This window comes from Lepisma saccharinum, chromosome 18 (assembly GCF_977018435.1).
Source record: "Lepisma saccharinum chromosome 18, izLepSacc3.1, whole genome shotgun sequence".
NCBI lineage: Eukaryota > Metazoa > Arthropoda > Insecta > Zygentoma > Lepismatidae > Lepisma > Lepisma saccharinum.
In genome coordinates, this window is record NC_139246.1 from 38560489 (window position 1) to 38579044 (window position 18556).

General features: G+C 39.6%; 1 protein-coding gene across 2 annotated transcripts in view; it reads left to right on the top strand.

The window, feature by feature from the left end:
* The window catches only part of LOC146002528 (calcium/calmodulin-dependent protein kinase kinase 1), a 596212-nt gene that overhangs the window by 483648 nt on the left and 94008 nt on the right, over positions 1 to 18556 (top strand). For both annotated transcript variants that reach the window (XM_083140440.1, XM_083140441.1), the window contains one exon: positions 18066 to 18119. In XM_083140440.1, coding sequence (XP_082996566.1) covers positions 18066 to 18119 — 54 coding nt within the window. The remainder of the gene's footprint in view (positions 1 to 18065; positions 18120 to 18556) is intronic.

Sequence of the window (18556 nt, forward strand, 5' to 3'; positions counted from 1 at the left end):
AGCGGATGGAGATTCTCCTCGCTAGCTGAAGAGGAAGCGGGTGGAGATTCCCTTTGCTAGCTGAAGAGGAAGCGGATGGAGATTCCCCTCGCTAGCTGTAGAGGAAGCGGATGGAGATTCCCCTCGCTAGCTGAAGAGGAAGCGGGTGGAGATTCCCTTTGCTAGCTGAAGAGGAAGCAGATGGAGATTCCCCTCGCTAGCTGTAGAGGAAGCGGGTGGAGATTCCCCTCGCTAGCTGAAGAGGAAGCGGGTGGAGATTCCCTTTGCTAGCTGAAGAGGAAGCGGATGGAGATTCCCCTCGCTAGCTGTAGAGAAAGCGGATGGAGATTCCCCTCGCTAGCTGAAGAGGAAGCGGATGGAGATTTCCCTCGCTAGCTGAAGAGGAAGCGGATTGAGATCTCCTCCCTCTCTTGCTGAAGAGGAAGTGGATTGAGATCTCCTCCCTCTCTTGCTGAAGAGGAAGCGGATTGAGATCTCCTTCCTCTCTTGCTGAAGAGGAAGCGGATTGAGATCTCCTCCCTCTCTTGCTGAAGAGGAAGCGGATGGAGTTTCCCCTCTCTTGCTGAAGAAAAAGGCGGTGGAGTTTCGCCTCGCTTGCTGAAGGGAAGTCGATAAATTTTCCCCATGCTTGCTGAAGAGGAAACGGTTGGAGTTTCCCCTTGCTTTCTTACACCAAACAATCCATGATTCATTTCTTTTACTGAAATGATACTTCTTTAAATTTGAGTTATTTTTGAAGAGGGGTTGTTTTAAATTTCATTTCTCCTGCTAGAAAAATAAGGAAGAAGTCCAAGTCTGTCCTGCTTGCCTGGCTAGTTACCCATTCAAGTTTTCTCTCGCTTATTAGTTTAGAACTAGTTCACGTTTGTCTTCACTTGCTCAATAGGAATCGGTTCAAGTTTATCTTCACTCTTTGACTAGGAAGTGGTTCACGTTTCACTCTCGGTCTAGAGACTGATTCAGTTTTCTCTCCACTCTGAGTAGAGACCGGTTCACGTGTCTCTTCACTCTCTGGGCAGAAACCAGTTCACAATAAACGGCTGTTATTCATTTTAAGACACAGGCCTACAATCTAATCTGCATTATTAGATTAGTGACACGTAAAGTTTGGAAGGCACACTTGCTGTCAATCTTTTCATACAGGCAAGGTATCGTTCGTGTAATTGATCCAAAATTTTTTTACTGTAGAATTCAGCCAGAAATGTTTTGTGGGTAAAGCTTTTGCTTATGGAAAATTGTGGATCTGTTGTTAATGTAATACAAAGGCATGTAGCGTTGCTTGTATCCCTCTTGGCGTTCCTTCTCCATGTTATTTCAGCTAATGGGATGAAATGTAATTAAACTCCCGAGCAGGGAAGGTGCTGCGAAGACAAACAAGGCTCAGAACAGTGTTGCCATCTTCAAGTCGTAACTTATCGTATTTCTATTTCCCCGTAACCTCCCTGTTTATCTCTACTCTTGTTCCTTCTGATTGTCTGTTTTTCATTTTTCTTTTCTTTCTCTCTCTCTCTCTCTCTCTCTCTCTCTCTCTTTCTCTATCACTGCGCCTCTGTGTCCTCGCTTCTTGCCCTTTGTGTTTTATCTGTCTTTGATATGACTTTTGTTATTAGCGTAGCTTTTCTGCCACTTTTGGCTAATCGCGACGATGAGGATGACTAACGGTGTTATGAAATTGAAGAATGGACAGACACTCACAAAGAACACCCATGCCGAGGCTGGAATTCGGAACCGGGACTCCTGGCGTCGTAGCGCGATGTGCTAACCACTCCGCCACGGAGGTGGGCTATTTATCTGTCCCATTTCTATTTCTTGAAATATTTCCACACCCCTCTGTCTTCGTCCCTATATCCTTAAATCCATCTGTTTTCAGTTTTAAAATAAACGGACAATGAAGTTTCGTATCAAGACCACGTGTTTTGCTCTATGAACTCTTGCACTGTGTACTCGGTCACAGGACTCGGAGGCATTTGTTTCTAAGTAATTGAGAGGGTTATCTTGAATTTGTGCTCTGGAAGGGGAATGGTAAAAGGTACCTTGAACTCTTTGCTGTCGCAGATGCCAAGTAGGCTACAGGGTTTTCCAAAAGTCCTTCCCACATTTAAATTCACTATAACTTTGTAACGAACAGAGATATTTCATTGAAATAAAGTTTGTACTTCACAGCAAACTTTAAAGTTTTACCTGGCAACACTGCATACCTGTCATACTCATCGCATCATTCACATCCTGAATGTGAAATGCACACAATGACTGCAGATATGTTTCCTTTGAGGTCATCCAGATCTCTTGGCTTTTTTCGCGTACACTTCCATCTTAACATTTTCCCGCAGCCAAAAGTCACACTGATGCAGGTCTGGCAACTTTGCAGGCCATGATGTGGTCCCTCAGCAGCCAATCACCTGCCTCCTGAATCCACGCCATATTGGAATCACCTGATCGCTCGCAATCACATGATTCTCTCAATGTGCAGCGTTGTCATGTAAAACTTTAAAGACTGCTGTGCAGTACAAACTTTATTTCACTGAAATATCTCTGTTCTTGACAAAGTTATAGTGAATTTGAATGTGGGAAGGACTTTTCCCAACTTTTTTAACTTCTCCTCGTGAAGTCCTGAGAACGTTACCAGCATCCGTTCCGCGAGTGACAGTATTGGACGGAGTTCCTAAAGTGAAGAAATGCAATCGGCTTTCTTCCCAAAAGGGAGCCAGCAGTGTTGCGACATGAAGGGAAATTTCGCTTTATGATGGGAAATTTGAACCAAATTTCGAAGAAAATGGGATCAAAAATACCAAAATTCCATGGAAATTTTAAGAAACCAAACTCAAAAATAGTACTGATTACTACAGATTATGTACTTTTTATTTCTATTATTTTTGAAGGTTTTTAGTGGAGGGAAAAAATGAGTGCAAGGAGGGAAATTTTGCCCCTTTGAAAGGGAAATTATGCCCTCAGATTGTTGCAACACTGGGACCCAGCTGTTACCCTGTGCTCGGGACGAGGGTGGAATGAAGGAACGGAGTCTTTCCTGCTAGTAAATTTTATTTTTCGTTTCACTTATTTGCTTCCTCCTGCCGTTTTCTGTCTCTATCTCTCTCTCCCTTTTTATCTTTACTCTTTTTCTTCTTCGCTCCCACCTCATTATCTTTTTCACTTTGTCTCCATCTCTTTCCGTCTGCCTCATTTTTAATTTCATTTCGCTTCTCTGTTAACCTTAATCTGTCTCTCGTTGTCTCTTATTGATCACATCACTTTAATGTCTTTGTCTTCTCTTGTTCTCATTATCTGCCTTTCCTCCTCTCTATCTGCATGCATTTATTTTATTTTTATTTATTTTTATGATTATACTGCTGAAAAACAACATACGTGCTTAATACAGCAGTAATATATGGTGACGAAAAACATGTATATTCAAAATTATAGATGTGTTTAAACAAGCGAGATACAAGTATCCCATTACTCTATAAGTAGTGGTCTGATTGTCGATATTTAATGCGAAACCATGACTGAATTAAGCTACACTAACGAAAGTTGCATACCTAGGTACATTTTAGACATTACAATTGAAAAAAACCTAGATTTCAAAATATTCAGCCTTCAGGTATCGATAACGAAAATCGATATGTGGATAGTTTTTCAGAAACATACGTATCTGATGGCAATAATATTTAAGCACGTGTTGCATGCGTCTATTGACAAAATTTCGACCTGCTTGTGTTGCCAGCTACGGAGATATGTCCCAAAAATGGCACTTTTTCACTCAACCCATAAAATTGCCAGTCATAATTTTGTCAAATGCTGCACATGACCAATGTTGGTCGCAAATGACAGATTGACATGGCATCAGTCATCAGACATCTAATTATGGCCCTTTGATAATTTCTTATATATTTTTCTCACTCGAAACTCCATTTCTGGAAAAATTGTAACGCTGCCTTTCGCCAGCTATTAATTTATCTGATTTTCTGTATGGAGTAAAGTGATAATGTTAAGCATTGAAAAATATCTGAGTGGATGAGGCTTTATAATTCAGAAAACACGGTGAAAATATCTCTTACGGTTCTCATCATATACATTTTCAAAATTTGTGTTGCTCGGTTTTTGAAACACTGTATATTGCCCATGAATTTATTGCGAACAAAGAATCTGATATTGATTATAGTATCAGTAGTAATTCGTTATCATTTTTCACTATTTCACTGCTTTTTCCTCCCAACTTTCTTCTCAACTCTTTTTTCTTAACTGTCTTCATTTTTGTCTGTTCTTCGGCCATTTCTCAATGCTCGATTGTTTAAATTAGTTGCTATTTTTGGTTCGTGGTCAAAAATATCTTGCAAAAACACTATTTGTGCAAAAGATAATGTGCAGGGTGATTCAAGAGTCGACATACATACTTTGCACACTCACTGTTCTTTTCTATCAGGTAAAGTTGTAAGATCTCTGCCAAGAGACTGCACGCAGTGCAAGATGATTAGGTCAAACGCATTGACATGTACATTCACAACAACGGGGGTCATATTGAACATGTGTGACTATAAAACTACTTTGTATCCTGTGTATGGCGACTTTTGAATCACCCTGTGTTTATTGCACAATGCTTAAGAAAGGCATAGTGATTCGAGCATCCCAGTTCAGCCGAAACCATGCAGGATGTTGAGTTGAAAGTCTACCTTAATTGTAGCTAAGTGAGATTTTTAAAAGGGGCTTAAAAGGCTCCCAATTGAAGCGTAAGTGAGCTCCTGGGTGAGATAAAATTGCATTGGAAGTTTTAAAAGCTCCCGTTGGGATTAAATCAGGGACGTGACACCTTCTATTAAAGCACGAAGCACCTTCCCCTGGTGGACGTTGATTGGATGGAGGCCAGAGTCAATCGTTCCTCGAGGGAGAGGATCCCATTGTGAAGCTAGGAAAAAGCGTAACTAGTGCCCAAGGAGGATGGTGACCACCATTTTGAAATTCCGTCGGCTAACTCAATTGCCCAAATGTAACAAATTCAAGAAATAAGCATTTACGGTTTGAAAAATAGAATGTTTCTACCCGAAAAGCTCCATGTGTATCAAATGAAGGAAGATGTAACAAAATATGGAAGTTATCAAAGAGAAACTAAATACAGTGGAACCTTGATAACTCGAACTTGAGAGTGAAAAGAAAAAAATCGAGGTATGAAGGATTTCGACTTACCAAGGTTCGAGTTATTGAGGGCCAAAATCGCCGACTTCGAGTTATAGAGGTCTAAAGTTTGCTGACCCTTCTGAACGTACACTAAGCACATCAACAATGATGGTTACCTGCGGCAAGGTGTGGGAGTTCAAGTCCCGACACGATTGTTGATCACCTGACATTATACGTACGTACCCTACAATTCGACTTATTGAGGTCCGTGCGACTAAAACTTCGAGTTATAGAGGTGATTAGAATTTTTAACTTCGACTCATAGAGGTTTAGAGGTTTTTTATAGTCTACCTTCGAGTTATTGAGCTCGAACGGCATCCCATAAACTGTACAAAAATTCTTCTTATCAAGGTTTTATTCGAGTTGTTGAAGTAAAATTAGTATTGAGTGTTATGGACAATTCAAGGGGATTACAAAAATATCGACTTATCGAGGAATTCGAGATGTCGAGGTTCGAGTTATGAAGGTTCCACTGTAGTATATGCTTACAGGCCGAAACCAAGTGTTAGGTAATAATCAAAATCTAATTAATGATAACAACTCTTTTGAATCAGTTTCCAAATTCAAATACTTATGGGAAATATTAACAAATGAAAATGATATTTAAGAGGAATTAAAAAGAAGGCTTAATTCAGGAAATGCGTATTACGTTTCCCTTCATAATAATTTATCTTCTCGTATAATATCTAAGAAACTAAAAGTTAAAATATACAACAGTAATTTTGCCTGTAGTATTATAGGTATGCGAAACTTGGTCCCTTACATGGAAAGAGGAACATAAATTAAGAGTATTTGAAATAAAATCCTTAGAATAATATTTGGACCTAACTGGGATGAGGAGACATGTGAGTGGAGAAAGTTACATAATTTAGAACTTCATAATTTGTACTCATGTCCAGATATTATCAGAATAATTACATCAAGAAGAATTAGGTGGGTAGGCCATGTGGCACGAATGGGTGAGGAAAGAGGAGTTTACAGTATTGTTGTTGGGAAATCTGATGGCAAGAGACCTGAAGGAAGGCCAAGACGAAGATGGAGGGATAACGTTGAGATGGACCTAAAGGAAATCAGTAGAGATGGAAAAGATTGGATTGGTCTTGCTCAGGATAGGGACAAATGGAAGGCTTTTGTCGCTGCAGCCATAAACCTTCGGGTTTAAGAAGGCTAGTTAGTTGTATCAAAATGCATCAGTTGGCACAGATCAGTTTCAAATGATTGTGCCTGATATTCTTAGTTGATGCATCTTTCGTGCATCGCATGTAACAGCTGATGATAATGGTGCCCTTAGATGCATTTCTCTCATATGCTACTGGAGTCAACATAGTTGTGTCAGTTGACACACTTTGGGTTCTGTTTGTATAAATAAGAACATATTGGTCTACGATTTATTCAAGTTTTTGTTCTGAAAATTGCCGATGACAGAAATGTTTAAAAAGTGTCTTGGAATAAACTTACAAATCCTTGAATTTACGAAAATAGCAAATGCTCTGATGCGATAACTAGCCTATATAAACTTTGACTTTTCTTTCTATATTTATTAGGGCTGAGCCGATACCACCATTTGATTTGCCGATATTGATACCCATCCCGATACACTGGAATCGGTACCGGTACTTGTATATTAGCAGTTTAATATAACAAATGGTAGTTACTGAGTCATAAAACGAATCACATCACATTCTATTGGTGACATTAAATAGCTCCAAATTATTCTCACATAGCATTATAGCACTTTAAAATGTCAAGACATTTTGTGTGAACTTCTTTCTACTTCCAGTGGATGCAAAAAGAAGTTGTTTTTTAAATGTTGCAAGCGTTTTCAAAGTGTTGCAGTTACACCGAAAAATCGGTGGATTGTTATAAGTGTCCCTGCTTCAGTTTTCATGTAAACAACATTCTTGTTTGGATTAACCTGGAGAGAGAGGAAAACGACGTAAAAATATATCCAAATACAGATATATTTATTAGTGATCATTTGGCCCGGCTCAGTATATGCCCTGCTGTCCATTATTCTCTATCATTTGCAACAAAACAAGTCACTGCAGTTTCGGTATCGGCCAGCAGTCACACAGAAGGGCAGAGCTCAAGAAGAAAATCCACAACCCTCCCTCTCACAGCAACATTCATCCCTATCCTGAGCCTAGCATTATAATAATGCTGGTTTTTAAAACGTCCACGTTCTTACCGCACGAGTTATCGAGCAAGAATTGGCAATGAATGGTTTCTTTTATTTCCACATAGCATTGACCACCAGGCAGTCACATGCCTTCAGTGTCACATTTGGGTGCTGCTCTTTCACATTATTCTTACCTTTCATCTTCTCATCTGCTTCCCAGGAGGGTGCATCATTTCTCGGAAATGTAAGTGGAACCACAACCTGTCACAAGGGAGAGTGAACGAATCTTTGGAAAGGACAAATCTTGACAAATGAATCGTTTTTCCTGGCCGCTGTACACACTTAAAATCGTTGGTGTCGGCGAAAAAAATTCAACTAACATTTACCTACTTTCTTGTCAGTGAGTCGCCGTAGTATAGCCGGTAGGGCGTCTGCCACGCGGGAGACCCAGGTTCGATTCCCGGGGTGAGTGATTTCAGGTAGGAAGATTTCCAACAGCGGCCCTGCAATGAGCTCACCCAGCTTCTACTGGGGCTCAACCCTCCCCCGTATTCTCTCAGGACATGTGCAGGTAGCTTGGTGTTGTACTTGTACCAGGTGGTTGGAAGGTCAATACTCTGAGCCCTCTGGAGTCCATTGGAAGCATCAGATTACAGTAAAATGTGGTTCAGATGCTACGGACACCGTGAGAAAACGGATGCTTATAAAAAAAAAATAGTTCAAATTTTCACCACCTTAAGCTATTTGTACAAGTCATTGAATTGAACGCTTAAAATCGACAATTGAAAGTCGCTGTGAAATTGCACATGTACACGATCCAAGGAAAATTGGACAAGTTCACATTTTACCAAAACGTGGCAGTATGTACGCCACGAAAATAAATAAATAGACTAGCGATTAGCAGTAACAAAGATAATGATTTTCTTTCTAAAGGAAGAAGTAGGACATATTAGAAACTCTAAATGTGATCTGAAACACCAGAAAAACAATGTGAACACAACAAAATCTATATATTTAAAAATGGATGTATGTGTGTATATATATATATATATGTTTGTTCCGGCATACCTCTCGAACGCCTTCAGCAATTTCAGTCAAAAATGGTACACATATGACTTACAATCTGGAAAGAAATACTGTGGGGTTAAGACACCTCTGGCACCCCTAGGAGTGGTGGTGGGAAGCGGACATAAAATAGTATTCTGTTGCGTTGCATTTTCGTGTGTCATATCCTTCAAGTTATGCTTCCTGCTACACAGCACGGCGAATTTGGTTGTCTACACAGAAGGTGCGAAATTGACATAGTTTTCGAGGTCGCTAAGATGAATAGTGACACTCTTAATGCCGTTCAACTCAAAGTTCATTTTACACTATAGTTAGAATTCATTATTTTCCTGTCTAATAGAAGATTGGGATAATCAGCTAGTATGTTATATTATCACATTACTCACTGCTGTACAAATATTCATTATTCTTTTTTGTATAATTGTGATTAAATAAATACAGAATGTTCCACCGCTCCTCCATTCCTTTCTCGCAAGTCACAAACCCGTGCTTACACTTTCCACGCTGCTTTGAAGCTTTCTCTTCACCACAGAATAGAAGTAAATAGTATTCTGTACCTCCATGCTTGTTTTCCATAATCGATTTCAATAGCATGTGCTCTGTTTGGTTGGCAGTCAGGCTTGGATGACGTTATTTAGAACGTTCCTAAATAGACATTCTTGGACCTAACCTTGCATCCAATGAGAACAACACCTTTTCGTTACCACTCCTAATCAATACTGACTAAATATTAAAGATACTGATTTGGAACAATTGATTATAATAACATAGCAGTCACTGCAAAACCTATTGTGGTGAAGATTTTTCTTTGTTTCTGTTCTACTCCAAGGTAAGACTTCTAAACTCCTTGCCTTAATTTCTTTGCCAATGAGGGAAATTTCCCTTCGTGTGGTAACACTGCACGGAGCAATGCAAAAATACAGTCGACGATTCGGCCTCGAATGAGGGAAAGGGGAAAACGGATAACCTTTGGGCGGGGCTGGAGTTGTTGACATGTCGGCCTGCAGGGGACATAATTGCTCTGTTGGTGTTTGTTCTGCAGGGAGTTCCTCGCCGGCGTGTTTGTTTTCCGCGCTGATGCAATGGCTGTTGCTTTGCCATGCGGGTGGGCTTCAGCCTCTGAACCCCCCCCCCCCCCCCCTTCTGCGTACGGAGGCTCTTACAAAACAGGAAGTGCTCCTTCCTGCCGCGTCTGAGGAAACTTGATACTCTGGATGCTGGAAGGGAGGTAGGGGCGTCGCCACGAAAAATGGGAGGAAGAAAAGGGGTATTTTCTAAGGCGTAGTTACATTTAATTTACCAATAAATACCACACAAAAAGAATATACAGTATGTTCCATATAAGTACCGCCAAAAAAACGGCCTCCATTCATACCGCCGAACGGTTATTTTTTCAAAATCCTGTTTCCCTGATGGCTGCTTTGAGGAGGAGGGATTTTAAAGTTGCCGCTTCTTGCCCAAACAGGGGGACAGCGGTGTAGGTATATACTCTGTCCAGGCTATCTCTGGAGCAAGGTCACCCATAGCCGCAGGGAAGGAGGGGGAATCGAGTGAGCAGAGCGAAGTAGTACAGTCCGGCCAAGGAAGACTAAACTACCTGGAAAGGACGATTCCAAACGCGAGAGGGGAAGCAGGGAGAAGTACTCGCCGAACTACCCTGTGGTATTTCGCTTGTTGTGTTTATTACCGCTTTCTGTGTTGTGTTTGTGATTGCTCTTTCAATTGGCAACAAACCGCCTCGAAGTGGAGTGAGGAAAATTGGGACGTTTTGGCCCCTGTTGCACATTCTACAAAACACCCTCGTTTTGATAGAAAATGTCAGAACCATTCAGTTATTACATTTATACTTATAATACTATATACAACAATATTATTATTATAAAATACTATCCTGATTAATGTTGTGTACATTTGTGCTAATTATAATATTTACTAAGAAGATCAATTTAATCGAATGATCTGAAATAAAGCTACTGGTTTACAAACAAGTTTATCTACTAATGTGACGATATGAATACTTTCCAGATATGTTCTGTAATTCGTAAACATCTCTGTATGTATTTTGGCGGCGATGTTACTACGTTGAAACTTCATTGCTGTTTCTACAGCAGACGATTTTCAAGGAACCCGCTTCCTGTCCAAAGCTCCGTCACCCCTATTTAGCCATTGAACGCGTCCGGTTGGCGCATGCGCACTTCCGTCCATGGTCTCGGCTAAGGCAGCCAGACAGTACACGCTGAGGCGACTGCAGTTGCCTCCGCGTAATCCTGTTCCCTCTCACATGTTCATTGGCGGAGCTGTCTCGCGTCACTTCTTGCGCAGAGACTTGCTTCCGTTCACTAGCTCCAAAGATTACCGGGTCAGAGTATAGAGAAATGCTTCGGGTGTAAGGGAATGCCATTTAATCTTCTATATCCAGTGATTCTAATAGGAAGGGGAAAAGAAACAGGAGTGAGGAAATGAGTTTTTTCCCCAACTAGACCTGGTAGACGAATTTTCACTCCGCTGCAGTCTCACAATTCAGCGATTCGAAGGTTTCCGAATTTCGCTCGCTGGAATTAAAGGGATTATTCACTTCTCCTGAAAGTCTCGGAGGGACGATATATTTGGCGGAAGAGAGATAAGAAGGTCGATATTTCTCCCTTTTTCGTGGAGGCGGAACTCCCAGAATGCAAGCGGAGCAGGTGGTTGAAACAAATTCCTCGCTCGATTGAGATCGTGACTCTCCTCCCAAGCGACTCCTCAGAAGTACTCTTGTGCCCTCCGGCTATTATTAAACCGAGAATAGAATTTGCTCGCGGGAGACACGTTGCACTTTTCTGTTCTGTGTGTCCGAAATACAGAACAAATCAACCGTCTCAACCTTAAAAGTCAGTATGGGTTATATGGAGTGCGGCGTTGCCAGATCAACAAACGGAGTCGCATCGAGTCGCTGTTAATCGTTAATGATTGCGACAAATTTACTTCCTTAATATCGTATAGGAATTCATCAAAATCTATGTACTTGATGCATTTTGGAAAAAAAACAATAGTTACCTCAAGATTTCCATGTAAATGTTTATATTTCGACGTAACTATTTACCAGTATGGACTTGCATTATATGTGTAATACACAGTGACGTGCACTGAGGAGTAGCTAGTCTAGCAGAGATAGATTAACCAATCTCACATCTCTAATTATTTTCAAATCACAATATTTATTGTCTTGTTAAAGCCACAGTTCCTATGCAACACTTTCTTTTTCACGCGCTTCTCGTCCCTCTGTGTGATCCGCGGGTAAAACTGGCCTAGCTCGCTCTTCTTTCGCCTTAGCAGTTCCAGGTAGAAACGGCCGCCCGAAGGAAAAGGGAAGATTTCTGCCTCTACCTCCCTTGTCCCCTCGCCCCCGCTGCAATGGTTGACAGCCCGTGCTTTCAGGTACCTCAGTCTATCTCCTATATGACCCCCCCTTGAGCACGTCACTGATTGCTACCCCAAGTGTCGACGTCACCGCACGTCACTGGTAATACACGACGCAACTAAGTTACTTCCTTCGTTGAATGTTGTATCCTTTACATAAATAGAATTAAATAAATACAAAAACAAACATTAAAATACATTTTTTACGGAAAATAAAGCACTCTGCACTCACTTCCTACAAACCGGGGCACCTGCCTGCAACTGAATTGTAACCTTGGTGGCGCGCAATGATTTTGATACGCGAGACAGCAAGCATAAACAAACTACGATTGCGGAATAAATAACGGAGCTGTGGAGTAACAATGCATTCTAAAAATAATTTCAAACAATGGTCAACACTTTCCTCGCTTGCTCTGCATGTGTATCGCGACAAACCGAAAAGTTTCTCGCTCACCAACTTTTTCGTGTTACAGTCTGATGATTTATACAAAATATCCAATGTATATATATAGTATAACTCTCCTGGTAAGCAAATTAATTCACTCAGGCGAAGAATATCGTATCTACAAACATCATAGATCCCGTAGAAAAAAAACTGGCGAAGTTGTTCAAGCGGTTTGATATTTATGGCTTTTGAAGTATTAGAAAAAAATTAAACGTTTTGCAAAATTGCATAATTATGAAAAATTCAGATCACATGAATTTATGACAGGTTATATAATGCCGTCAGTAAATAGAGCATAAAAAAACTACAGGATAATGATTTCACTGTTTGAATTTTTTTACTTTTACATTTTGTAAATTTTGTAACATCTCGCAACGCAGCGGTGATAGAGAAGGACAGAGCTATTTGCAAAACTCATGTATTAGAGAGAGAGGGAAATACTCAATTTACTTCCGTACTGACTTTTAAGGTTGAGACACACTTATACACGATGGATGTTGTTACTTCTCTCAATATGAAAACTCTTCTACCCTCAAGGCTTGCTGGGTTCAATTAATAATCTGAGTTAACGATGATTTACACTTTATTAACACTAATTAACTTAACTAGAAACTAGTTAGCACTCGCTACTCAACACGTTTAAAGGACACCTCCACTGAGACAGAGGCGCAACCACGAAATTTTGTCTGGGGGGCAAGTTCCAGGATAAACGTAACAATAATAATAATAATAACAAAAACATTAATAATGACATTTATATATATATACACAATGTTATTATAATATAATAATAATAACAACAAAACCTTAACAATGGCATTTTTATTATTATTTCTACTACTACTAGTGTTAGTAATAGTATCAAAGACGTTATTATCCTCTTAAATTACCCAAAAAGGGGGTAGAAGTCGGTGCTAAAGCATTTGTTTGGAACAAACGATTGAAAATATTTTTTTCAACACCGTCAATTTCACATTAGCTAATAATGGAAAACAAGCACACAAAACTGTATTTTTGAATGGCAGAAAATGAATGATAAATGCATTACGAATATATTTATTTTGGTACATAAAACCATAGGTGTAGCTAGAACTTTATATTTGGGTGTGCACAAAGAAAACAAATGAGGTTTTGTACCTCTTTAATAGCATATTTTGCAACACAATCACTTGGCTCTTTAACTGCACTGATGTTTGTAAAGGAATATAAATTCAATAAATGACAGTGTTGAAAAATTCTGAATATATGTAGTAGAAAAAAAAATTGCATAGAAATTACACACACAAAAAATGTTCATAAATGTTACAAACAAATACATCAAAATACACGTCATCTATGACAAGAGACGTCTGTCAGAAGGTGCAATCTTCTTAAACTCATCAATAACTTCATTTACATCAATAGATAAGCCTTTTCCTGTTCCACAGATAGCAAGAGCAGGGCTTACAATCTACTGAGTTGCTCTTAATTTAGTTTTAACTTGGGTAAGCTTGGAGAAAGCTCTCTCACACGTGCAGCTTGTGACAGTTATAGAAGAAAGGCGCTGCAGGACAGAGTAGAATGCAGTAAATATCTTCTTTCTTCAATAACATCAAAAAATCGAAAATCTATAGACACCCGTTTCATCAGCGATAATGCAGACACGTTTGTACCAAATAATGACATTTTCAACTTCTTACAAACTGTCGCTTATTTTCTCTCTTATTGAAATATCTGTCTTTGCACACCCGGCACACCCCGTAGCAACGCCTATGCATAAAACATGTATAACTTTTATGTACAACATACGTTTTACACATATGTAACATGGAGCAACATAAAATAAGAAAACACATATGCAACATGCTAACAGTAAATTGTATACGTATTCTAAGTTAATTCAATACATATATACAACACATATTATTTAAATACATTACAGAAAACAATGAAATCGCGAGCGAAGCGAGGAAGAACATTTTACGAAATGTATTTTTATATGCATAAAATTTAAAATCGAAAGGAGTAATTGCTCCTCTGTGTCCCCCCTACAGGTGTCCTTGCCCGTCAATGTTTGCCCCCCTGGAATTGACTTCCGTCGAAGGTTGGGGGTGCAATGCCCCCCCCCCTGTAGTTGCACCACTGCACTGAGAATTTTACAATGCACATGCCTTGCAAAGACAAATCCTTCATTTAAATTCCAGCAGATATTTTCAACGGATTAGAAAACAGTAAATAATCACGAGATTACTCACCAATAAGTCTTGGAAAAACACAAACTTAGACTTACTCTCATGTCATCTTTCTTTTCTGATAACCAAGAATGAATGCCCTATCTTTTGCCATCGTTACCAACCCGCTTAATTTTGCTGAGTTGCCAACCTCGCGCAGGTCTCGTGTTATTCAATAACGAAATAATATTGGGTCAAACGAACATGTACATAAATTAAACAAAGAAATAATAAATATTTAGCTACGACTTAATTTGGGACCTTGTAATGTTTGGATTATTCTTAATAATTTCTGTTAGCACCGCGCGGTATGAAGCCACAGGTCCTGGGTTCGATTCTTGGCTTGGGCATGTGTGCGTTCTTTTTTATTATTCCTTCATCAATTTTACCATATCACCACTCATCTTCATCTTTGCGATTAGCCAAAAGTGGCAGGAAAGAGAAGTAAAATACAGTGTGATTCAAAAGTATCTTGATATTTTCCTTACATCGCTAATGAATGGTATTCAGGATGGGATAAAATACATTGTTCTTTTCCACCAAGATTGCGCCCCACCCCATTTCGCCAGAATCTTTTGGTATTACGTACCTCGCTGACACCTTCCCCGTAGCTCACCAAGATTTTGGACTGCTCGCTCTCAGGCCTGATTCCTCTGGACTTTTTTTTGTCTAGGGTTTCGTTAAGTCTAGAGTGTACACAGTAAAGATCAACACCATAGAACAACTAACATATCAACAGAGGAGATCACGCCAGCTATGTTGGAACATGTGTCCCGGTCTACGCAATAGAGGTGGATGCGGTGCCTAGACTTACAGGGCCACCACAATGAAATGTATTGTGCTTGTCTTCTATTCTTGAGTTATTTTCAACCGTACTGGCAATTTTGCCAATAAAATGATTTTTGATTAAAATATCAAGAGACTTTTGAATCACCCTGTACACCCATTCAATCGTAATAATTTCTTTAAGATGGTGGATAACTGAATTTCTGCTGTCAGATGATTGGATAATAGAGATCCGGCTGCTCTCAGCTCAGTATACCATCTTTTCCTGCCTTTGACATTCGTTTATTGGGAATACTGGTAAAAAAGCGGGGTTATAACCCTCACGAACCTCCCTTGACACGCCACTGCTCTACGCTTGTTAAAGTGGACTTTAAACAAACTTTATGTCCTGACAAGCTAATCTGGTCACACCTACAGTTTGAGAGTGGATCCAAACCACTGTGCAATGCGCATCCACGATGGATCGAACCAAGGACCCCTTAATTTCAAGGTAAAGGCGTTACAACTACGCCATCCAGGAGGTCCATTATTATTTAAGGCTCGACTGGATCCAAAATCTGACATATTACGTTTGCTTAGAATTCCTTGAACAGTATTCACGCGAATAGTTGTGTGGTTTGCTTTCGTTGTTGTCGAGATATTCGCAATAGTTTTAATAGGTTTGCGTAGCCACCAAACTATTGCCAATGTCTAGACAACAACGAAAGCTAACCAACACAACTATTCGCGTGAATGCTCTTGAAGGAATTCTAAACCCTGTACCAGCTAACTGTAGACCAGGCAAACAAGAACAAGTCTCTTCGCAAGTAGTGGCGCGAGACGGCTCCACCAATGAACAGCGAGAGAAACGGGATTGCGTAATGGACGACGGGAGTTACCCGCTTTCCCTGCTTCAATCTGCAGCGTTGCAAACTCTTGAAAACGATAATACTGTACGCACACGGCAAACGGACCGTATTTTTGTCTCCAGGTCTGTAACCTTGGTTTAAGAATTTCTTAGGGAAATATTAGGGATAAAACAGCAAGTGTAAATGCTGACAAGCTGTACATTTACCGTACGGACCAAGATCTAGACCGTAGGTTCGTACGTGCCATGAAATTTCCGTACATTACAATGCGGACCATACGGTTGGCAACGCTACGCTTTCACCACTAATTTCCCTCCTCCTCTGCCACTATACGCGACCCTACTCCACAGTTAGCTGGGACAGGGTATAAGCAGATGAAATTTGTAAGATTTTAGAATATCATGGCATTCTTTCGAAAGGGGAGAGAGTTTTGAAAACTTCTTCGCTAGCCTCTGCTCAAAGTCCAGCCGAGCCTTTAAGGGTCGGTGGAGTACCTAAATAATACTGCTCCCTGGTGAATGTATTTTGTACGGCTGAGTCAATACCACTTTGAACCGATACCGATACTCTCACCGATACCCATATGCCACGTGCCAGTTCCGACGACACAATGAAAAATGCAAGGAAGAACTGGTTCTCGAGAGCGAGGATAGATGGCAGCACGTCATATAAAGAAGAGCAGAGTTCATTGTAGAAACTAAGAGCGGAGAAGAGTGATTATATATATTATAGTAAATGCAAAATACATAAAGTAAGAGTATAAAAATTATGGAAGGAGTGAATAAAATGATGTAAATAGCCAATTAAGATAAATAAGAATATGCTCGTATATGAAACAATTATGAAAGTTAATAATTGAGCAAAATAATTCAGAAATGTATCTCCTTTTTGATCCTAGTGATCAAAATTTGATTTAATACCTCTGACGAGGAGAACATCGTCAGCTTTTGTATTTGTCCTTCCCTCGGTGGCGCTGTGTTCAATTAGACGCCCCGAAGCACTTACGGTTGCGCTCCTTATTAGACGCACTGGGCCATAGGCAGCGCTTGCTGTTAGCGATCCTGGGCTATTCCCCTTTTGGTCGTTACATATGAGGTGGCGCTACTGTCAGTTTAGACGCCCCTAATCTTTCTATAAGTATAGCTTGTGTCGTTTGTATAATGCCAAAGAAGCGGGGAAAGCGAGCGCATACATGTAATAAATAAGATTACGCTTTAAAGGCAAGGACAATAAATTAAAAGTAGAAAGATAGAAAAGACGAAGAAGCCTTTTAACAAAATAGAAGGAAGAAAAGAAGAAGAAGCCTTTTCACTAATCAACGATAGAAAAAGAAGAAGAAACCTTTTTCCAAAATAGAAGGAATAAAAGAAGAAGCCTTTTTTCAAAAATTGTGAGAAGAAAATTAAATGATGATTTCCTTTCAATTATACATATATTTATAAGAAGAATATAACCAACGTAAATTTGGAATCAGCATATATATATTTCAATGTATATACAAGCTTCGCTATATATTTTCTCTGTATTGTGTACAGTTTTCAGAATATAGATCCGCATTTAACTATATCCTCTTGACTATAAAACGCTTTCTTATTTGGAATTCTCGAATAAAGAACCTATCCCCTGAGATTAAGATATATCTGTAGCCGTGGTATACGTAAGTTTATTTTAAGAAGTGCACTAGAGGGACGTTGCACATATTGATACAAATACTTGAAAATTGTAATAATTAAAAAAATATATTTTTCCACTCCGATTATATGCATCAATTTACCGAGTTACACTTTAAAATATTCAACAATTACATCAGAATTCTAAACTGCATGTTATGTATAACTAGACCTCGGAACTTACAAGATTACTACTTTCGTATACTTAGATACAATTTTCTCATCAGAAATTTTAATGTCATAGATTTAGTTTCATAATATATAAGGTTCTTTCAAGTAAAATTTCTATTTTTTGTATTGTGTGACAAAATTATTAGTGGATTTATGGGAAAATCTTTATTTTGTTTCTTACAGGGCTCTTATGGAATCGTTAAATTGGCTTACAACGAAGAGGATGATACGCATTATGTAAGTACGCAGTTTGAAATCTAACTTTGCGCTATTTTTTTACTGTTTTTTTTTTATATATATAACCGACGTGCTAAGTTATCCTGGCCTATTATATTATATTATTTCAAGAAAAAATCTCAATGGCGCAGCCTGCACCGTAATACTCCCCCCACCCCCTTCCCCGTGAGCACCTCTCAAACCCACACTTGCTTCCGTGACATTACATTAGCACCGTACACCTCAACCAGCTGAAGATGAACTGCTGGTGAAGTGTCCTTCAGACGCAAGAACCTCGTCACACTACGCACTTCCAGGTTTGATCATGTTTCCGTGAGCGCTGCCTTCTTCCAACTGATATTGCGAGGGTCTGGCGCAACATATGCACCATCTAACGGCTGTGTGATAAAGCTGTGCTCTTCTGCTGCGAGCCTGGCGGGAACTTCGAATAACAGAAT